General features: G+C 39.5%; 1 protein-coding gene across 1 annotated transcript in view; it reads right to left on the bottom strand.

Moving 5' to 3' along the window:
- Positions 1-1,745: 1,745 nt before the first annotated feature.
- Positions 1,746-8,789, bottom strand: part of itchb (itchy E3 ubiquitin protein ligase b) — a 22,344-nt gene continuing 15,300 nt past the window's right edge. The window contains exons 16-24 of the mRNA XM_035656391.1: positions 8,560-8,648; positions 8,185-8,344; positions 7,895-8,028; positions 6,497-6,637; positions 6,131-6,251; positions 5,923-6,027; positions 5,307-5,403; positions 5,028-5,100; positions 1,746-4,648 (exon numbers count right to left, since the gene is read on the bottom strand). Coding sequence (XP_035512284.1) covers positions 4,549-4,648; positions 5,028-5,100; positions 5,307-5,403; positions 5,923-6,027; positions 6,131-6,251; positions 6,497-6,637; positions 7,895-8,028; positions 8,185-8,344; positions 8,560-8,648 — 1,020 coding nt within the window. The 3' untranslated portion in view covers positions 1,746-4,548. The remainder of the gene's footprint in view (positions 4,649-5,027; positions 5,101-5,306; positions 5,404-5,922; positions 6,028-6,130; positions 6,252-6,496; positions 6,638-7,894; positions 8,029-8,184; positions 8,345-8,559; positions 8,649-8,789) is intronic.

The following is an 8,789-nucleotide window of genomic DNA, read 5'->3' as shown; positions in this document are numbered from 1 at the left end:
GTCTATTTTAAGCATTTTTCAGAACGATGTTTGTAAGGGTTTTTAACAGTGAACTTTTTTTTTTCATGGTGTTTTGCCGCTCTACATTGTTGACATTTTCTTCACTTGCCTTCAGAGTGAAGAAGTGATGTCACGTGAACAAGTCAAGAGATGTTCCTCAGTGAGGGAGGGGGCCCCAGATACAATAAAGCTGCTTACGTTTACCTGAATCCATCGCTCCTGCCTCAAAATAGATTGCCCACGACGACGAGGCTGTGCCTGCTGATTATGCACAAATGATTTTAAGCCGCCTCTCATCTCCTCTGTAAAAGTGTGGTGGGCGGGTGAAAGGCAAGCAGTTCCAGCCTCGGGCAGCTATAAGCTGACTCGCTGACCTTGGGCGCAAAAGCAGGGTTAGGGCGCAACGTCTGTATCCCATTGTCAGGGGAACATTGCAAACAACATAACCCTAACCCTCAAAAGTGAGGCATCTCATTTCGCAAAGCGCCTGCTGGCGTGACTAATCATTGTAGCTCCAATACCATCACTTCTGTCATGAGACAGACCAACAGTAATAATTTCATCATATACACAGTTAACACGAACCCACACTCAGGACTGAGTGCGCCAGCGAAGATGCTGTTACATGTAGACGGTAAAACCGAACAAATGTAAATGGTCCAGTGTGTTAACTTTAGGAGGTTATATTTTTAGAATTTGAGTATCTTTAGGTTACTAGGATAACCCCAGTTCTTAAAAACTGAGTTAGGTATTTCACTACGAGAAGCGCCTTCTAGTGTGACCAATCAGGAAAAATAATAAATGTAATTAGGCTAACTCACACCATGTAGGTGCAAACCTTTTAGTGGACATTTCCCTACCCTACTGAGAACCTGGAGAGTAGTTTCGGTCTCCCTGCTCCTCTCTTCTGTTCCGGTCCAGAACATCTCCTCCTCGCCCAAACTCACCCTGAAAGATGTCCATGGTGAACTTTGAAAGCTAAAACTGGTCCAGTCTTGCAGCAGCACTGTTGTCCTGTGCTTTGCTGTCTGTGTGCGCTCCAAATGACACCTTCCACTTTATGACCTGCATTCCAGAATATAAACGCGAATGCACACGCGCGCGAACGAATGCGCGCATGCGCGCACACAGAAAAATAATAAGTAGGCTAAATATTGTTTTATGATTAATAATTGTGGACACAATTATTGGAATATGTATTATTAAATGGCATTTAAAGGACCTGTCTAGTGTGGAAAACACAGCTTCATACACCAATCACTGTACAAGTAAAGTAATAGAGCTCAATAGACTACCCGTCGTGCTTTTCAGCCGCACCTGCCTCATTCTTATACATTTACAGAAATAAATAAATGAAAAAAATGAATTAATTCCAATATTTACATTTTACGTTGTCTTCTAGCTCCCATTCTTTCTTTCTCTGTATGACCTGTCCCCTTCCAGGTCTCCATGGTGGATGTGTCATATGGATCAGGTCCCACTTGGTGACACCCGAAGTTATTCAATGTCTCCCTGGAGCCACATTCTTCACATACCTTTTATAAATGTGGTCTTCAAATTTGGCATATAATGTGATTTTGTTGATTTACAGCATATCTTTCCATCCTGTGACTCTTTCTGTGGTTCCATCCATTTTGCTTTTTTGGAGATTGTACAGCCCTGAGGCTGTGATTTTGGGCTATATAAATAAAAAATTACTTGACTTGACATTCATTCTTTAATTCATCGAAGTCACAACACACACACATTTTTTAATTTAATTTATTAAGGTGACAATTTCTATATTACACATCTTTCATGTACATCAGAAATTAACCAGGGAAAAGAAAATATAGTGTTACCATAAACCTCTTATTAAAACCTTTCTTTTACAAAAGAAAATTTGTTATTGACACCATTTACAACTTGTTTTCATATACAGGAGAGTGACAGTGGTTTAGTCGTACATGGAAAATTCTAGAGAACAACAAAAAAAAGCAGTGAATTATGATATTTACATATTTGCTTAACTACCATGTCCCCGGGATTTTAATATGTGGTCGACCCACAACAAGATTAAAACAACACTCTGCATCAGGGGTAACAATCTGAGGCAAAACTGTAAATAGGCAACTTTACCAATCAACCTTTCATCATGATACATTCATTATATTACACTGATTTTGTGTCAGTAGTTGCTATCACAGGTGAAGTCACAATAACCTATTGAAACAGGCTTTGTGTCATCAGCTAAAATCTTACAGCTTTTCCACATTGGTGCAGTTTCTTCTAAAGAACTTATCCAACTCCTCTTGGTCTGGTTACTTCTCCACGGCAAAGGTCAAGAAGGACTGACCAGAGTCCAGAGTATTCATTTGACCATAAAGCCCACGTGATCGATCCTCTCTGCTGGCATCAAGTTGCTAAAAAAGGATACCTGATGCCTGAGTGTGGAAATAAGGCTACCTGAAGGCTAATGACAAACACCAAAGACCATCTCACAGTGCATGTGGAAACTAAGAGCCTAGAGTTACTAACAACCAGGACTGCATGCCCCACATGCTGCAGGAAAAGAAAAGATTGGAGAGATTTTTATTTTTAAAAGTGCTGTGCTTTGTCAGACTAACAACACCAGAATCTAATATTGCTCAGTAACCAGCCTGTCCTTTCAGCGTGTAATTAATTAATTCAAAAGGACACTCCAAAATGAGCGACTACACTACCTGGTGTTTTTATTTCAAATAGATACACTGGATTCATTTTCTTCTTTAACTCTGGTACTGTTGATCAGATGTGGTGTACTTGCAGCCAAACCAAACATGCATTTGCAATTATAATATAAAGACTCAATGTTGGGATATCACATTGGTAAAGCATTTGGGGGATTCTTTGTACGCACACAAAATAAGCTGTTTTGGGGATCCTTAAGCAACACCCCAGTAAGAATCTTTACCTAAAATCATATCTTAACACATCTTAAAAAAGGAAAACATAGCCACACATATTATTTCATTGTATGTCTCACAAATTAATTTGGAAGCAGTGTCTTTGTAAAACTGAAAAAGACTTATGAAGTGAAAATACATAAAATGTGACTAAGGGAAGGCAAACGTTTGAAGTACGGCACTGCATCTTTCTGACAGAGCTTTTTAAATGAATAAAAATCATATTTGTTTTTCGTAATGATTTTGTGGTTTGCTGTGGGGCAAGGACGAGTTAAAATAACGTACATCACTCACCTTCAAATGCTACATGTGTACAAGGAGCTACATGCATTAAGATTTTACCTAAACTAAATAAAATGGATTTGGTTTGACTTGCATTTGGTGTTTTTTCACTCATCCATCTTGAGTACTGAATACATTGAACACCACTTTAAAATACTTCATCTTCAGGATCTTGCTTCTAACAAGACCGTGAATTAAAACAAACAAGGTGTCAAATGTCTTTGATATTGAGATGAATAACTTCTCTCAGAACACTCTAATCCAAGACGCCTGGCTCCACATCACAGTGTACAAACTCCGGCCCTATAAAACTAGGGTCAGTTAAAGTTCTGCAAAAGTCTTCCAAATTTACCACCACTATAAATAATGGAGGTCACAACACTTTTCACAATCATTAAGTGATTCACAGATCAAATACTATAGAACCCAGAGTACAAAACTGTAGCTCTCGTTACTTATATTAAGCATGTCTCCCAAATGTCTTTGAAGCACCAAGATTGTTATTTAAGCGTTAAATTGGAGCACCCCTTTGTATATATTGACTAAGTCAAAGCTATCATCTTATATTGCCATGTTACTGTTCACTTAGAAAAAACATCTACTTAAGTCATGAGTCGAGACGAAGAAGGTGTGAGAGATTTGAGGATATGATGATGGAGTGAAAATGATGTGGATGATGCTATAAAAGTGGATGCAACAAACAATCTTAGAGCAACAAAGTTTTGTTTTTGGTGAAAGTTAACCCTATTTTAGAAAAAACACACCCTCTCAATCTTCCCTTAAAATGTAACACTTTGACATTCACCAGATGCTTTAATGCAGAGCAACTTAAGAGGAAATCAGGTAGTCAAAGACACCTTGACAAGAACCTGTGACCCTTCTGGTTATGAGATTTTGACTGTAACCCCCAAGGCCAGGGCCATTACATGATCGTGTGTGAATGGGGGAGGGGAAACTACAGAAGTCCCATTAAACAGATGTCATAGAGGGTGAGTTTTCAGGATCCCATGCATAATTTGCCGCACATTCTAAGAGATGGGAGCAGCCTCCTTGTTTTGGTTCAAAAGAAGACAAAATGTTCACGTACCAATCAAGCATTGAGAGGCCTGCTGCGAGCATGGTGTACACGGTAGACGCGAAATCCCAGCTCCTTTGCAACAACATGCAGGCAACAGTCTCACACACACACCCTTAGAAGTACCACACAGGTGTGTGCGTGCATGCATGAGCACAAACACACGAAACACCCGCCCTTTACTTAAGAGGCTCCCTGAATTGAACACTAGTCGTCTTTATTCCTTCAGACTCCTGCACCCACTATTTAAACTTCTCCTTGGTTCTCTCACTCCTGTCCGAAGCCTTCCGTCTCCTCGATGGCAAACATCAGCTTCTCCTTCATTTGCTCGTAGCTCTTGTAGGGCGGCAAGTCCAGTCTGTTGAAGCTGGGCAGAATAAAAATTTCAGCATGACATTGGACTCTTCAAGTGTAAATTCAAGGTAAGACCTCTTTTAGAAACAACCGAATGAGCATCATACAAGACTTTGGTTTGATCTTTGAAGAACAACATTCTCATTATACCCATAAAGCTTTGTCCTAAGAGGTCTTTTCTTGTAGCTGATTGGGATTATGCCCCCCCTTATGACAACTAACCAAGCAAACAAACAAACCAAATTCAAGCAAGAAACATTACAGCTTCCAGCAATTAACTGCCACAAACAATCTTAGTGGGACCATAGCTTAGTGAAGTAACACCAAAAGCTTCCTGGGTTTGAACCACAGTCAATCTGCTGCGGGTTCTACAGGAATTAGCATGAACTCACCATGTGTGACTTCTGGGAAGCCAGTTTTCTTTTCCCACCTTCTCAATACAGAACTTCTGGGGACCGTTGCTTCCTGTAAAGTGAAGCCCAGGTCAGTAGGAGCAAAATGATCACAGTTAAATGAACACACCATCCCTGAAAAATCAAAACAGAATAAAACTCTGTCTGTCTGTGTTCGAATAAAGTTTGGAGCATGATCCAGACACAGGTCTAGATAAGTATTTCATCTGCATTTGGAATTAAATGCCAATATTAAAATGATATTGCTGTGATTATTACCCATAAGGTCAGCAAAGCCTCCTACTGGCAGACGACAGGTACCGCTGACAAACTGCAGCAGCCTCATCCTCTTCTCATTGTCCATCTCCTTAATAAACTGCAGGACACAGTCATATGCTGTTTAAAACACTTGTCACAACAAAACATTTACATTAAATGAGTTCAGAGTAAGATAAACAGCATCATAGAAAAAAAAAATGAGTGGGACGTTTTTAAATAGTTATATTTAGTGTGCACCAAAGGCTAATTTAGCATGGCCCAAAAAATGCACTTTTTTTTTTCTTGAATTTGTCAGAAAAGTATGAACCTGAGATTCTCCATTTGCAGGTGCTGCATAACATAATTCACACATTTAAGTATCAATCCAAATGTTTCGTACAGGTTCTGACGGACTTAATCTTCAACATGTAATACCACTAAAGAATTAGAATGAAAATCATCAATATATAGATAAAGAAACAGATAATAACAGAAGAAGAATTAAGGCTACACAGTATATTCATTTGGACTTTTTCAGTAATTAAACTCTACTTTCTCATGCCTGTAATATCTGTAAAAAAAAAAAAAAGGAAAAGAAAAGAAAAAAAAAAAAAAATTACTGCTGGTGCACACCGACCTGCCAGAACCATATGATCTGTTTGCTGCTTCGAGCGTAATGTCTGTAGATGGTGTTTCTTTGCCAGTCTGCCAGGTCGATCTCCTGCATACCACACAGCATCACCTGTAACAAGACACAAGTTTTTAATATTAAAATAATTATTTTATTCGTCTAGAAAAAGTCATAGTGCAGCATGTAAATGATGGAGCTTCCAGTTCATCCATACCTCAAGCTCTTTAGCATCAAAGTACTGCAGGTACTGCTGAGGGAGGACCTCGTTGAAGCCTTCAAAGAAAGCCTGTGTCTGCTCCTCCACTCCTCTGGACAGCCTCCACTCTGCGACCAGCCTGCAGGGGGAGACAGAGGCAAACACACACACAGATATTTCACTCCACCTCATCAAAACACAACTACATTAACAACAACATAAATTAATTATTGTGGTTTACTATATGCTTTATTTTTTAGAAAACTACATTGTAAAGAACTGTGTGGTCACAGAGTAAGATGAGATATAATCTACCGCGTGGATTATAATGTACTGAATTAAAAAGGCAGAATGAAAATGACTGAATCATATAACAAAACCGACCTGATGTACTCCTCCTTGTTCTCCTCTGTGACTTGGATGTCTCCTCCCCCTGGTTTCAGCTCATGGGTGGAGATTTCCCCCAGGATCTCTTTGTCAACGGAGAAGAACATCTCCAGCCCGCACTCCTCAATGTCATTATCCCTAAAGAGTGGGACAGACAATTACAGCACCATTGTTACAACACTGTCTGTCATCCATTCATAAAACATTGTAGACTAGAAAAAATGGGTGTTTAAACTCCCATTTTTGCAAATTGTTTAATTTCGATTGCCATGTCAGCCAAACGAACTCTGAGGACCTTGATAGTGCGTTTTGTACTGCTCTACGTGCTATAGTGGGACTTTCTATAACACAGACGGGAACTTGAACTCACTGACAACTGCTAAGCTCCATTAGCACCTAACTAAATAATGGGTGGTATTTTATTTTATGAATCTGTTTTTGGATTTATAGATCAGTCCCTGTATTCTGGATGGGTGATACATGGGGGATGTTTGGCCATGTTCTGGAGGAGCAGACATAGGCAGAGCTGTGCCTCTTCCTTACTGATACTGAAGGACCTACCAACATTTAAATCCACTCCAGCCAGTCAATATCAAACTTAAAACTGACTTCAACTGAATGCAGACCGTAGTGGTTGAAATGTGTGTGGTGGTGACATCAAACTTAAATACTAAAGCGTGGTGTGCTGCTTGTACCCTGAGTAATTCCTTAAAAGACAGCCCAAACAGATTAAGACTGCTTGAGCTGCCTATCCTATTCAAGAGATTGAGACAATGTGATTGATTAATTATTGTCACTTCAGCTGAATCAAATGGATCCTGATCCTACCTTGTGTTAATGTATTTACTAGATGACGATTTCAACAGTTGCCTCGCTCGTTAAATGTATGACTTTTTTCCTCAAGCTTAATGTTACAGTTGAATAACTCATTTCCTCTGACGTTAGCAAAAAGGCAGTTTTCATTTCAGGTGAGTTGACCCGCCTCTGCTGCTGAAATTAACTTCCTTTTCAGCAGTGTTTCCAAAAATAGACCTGTTGTTATAAAGTCTGAACCATTTTGAAGAGGTAACACTCAAAATGAAACGATCAAGACTCAACCTGGATTTGCATTTTGTGACTCAACAACTCGGAGATATCAGGAAATTACACCATCTACCGACACTATCATATCACATTTAGCAAGATGGTAAAAACGAGTCAGAATCTCCCTTAAACGTTCAAAGATAAAATACACAACCATTTGGGCAACAGAGATATACAGGGGAGGTGCACAACAGATGTACAATCTAAGGCCGTCAATCGTGTTTTTCATGATTAACTACAGAATAAGAAAGGTCTAAATTGCTTAATTTGCTTAACTCTCAAAGTGCCATCTGCATGGCTCTGTGTACTCACTTGATCCACATGAGGGAGTTGTAGAACTCTGGGTCTATTGACTCTAGGTCTTTGAGGGCCAACGGCTTGTTTAGGATGCGCTTGTAAAATGGCAGTGAGAAACCAGTGTCGATGAACTTGCCATGGAAAAGAGCCTGAGGGAGAGAAACACATGCTGCTTGATTATTGTTTGATTACATTTCTTTCAGAAGTTGCTGTGCAGGAAATTCTTCTCTGTGCAGTACAAACATACAATGATCTTTTATTAGCAGAGTTATTCATACAAATCAACACATGCAAAAATGACTTACCATCGCAATGAAGCGTCCTATGAACTTGAAATACTTGAGGTGGTCAGGGTTGATGTAGGAAGCAGGGTTGATCTGGAGACAGTAGTTATCTTTACCGGCATACTCAAACAGGCAGTACATGGGGTTCAGAACCTCATGGGAGAGCAGGAAGAACCACTCCCTGTAAGACAGGACACCATAGAAATGAGAAAAGGACAGTACCATAATTACTGCTAATGAATTAAGCAGCAAAAACTCAAAATCTCTGGTAAGACAGGTTACAAAATAAGTTACAAAATGTCCAAATAATCACCCAGAGGAGTCACTGATGGACCAGTGCATCTACAATCTATTTCATATTTACAGCCAAATATGTTCAGCCATGTTCTAACTTACCTGGCGACGCCACCGTAGTCGAGGCCTTCTTCTCCAGGGAAGATAATCCATAGTCTTCTTCGCAGATCTTGAGCATTGAAGCTCATTATCTAAAATAGAGACAATATATTGATAGATTCATTGTGTAATGACTGTATAATAGAACAGTAGCTTAGTGTACCAAGTACAGTTTCTCTCAACTGCTTAAACACATAAACAAAGTTAATCCAGTGTTTCCTCTATGTTGATTT

Source organism: Morone saxatilis, unplaced genomic scaffold (genome assembly GCF_004916995.1).
Source record: "Morone saxatilis isolate NCDOM2014 unplaced genomic scaffold, NCSU_SB_2.0 Contig15, whole genome shotgun sequence".
NCBI lineage: Eukaryota > Metazoa > Chordata > Actinopteri > Moronidae > Morone > Morone saxatilis.
Note: the sequence above shows the minus strand (reverse complement) of the source record. Positions and strands in the feature narration are given on the sequence as shown.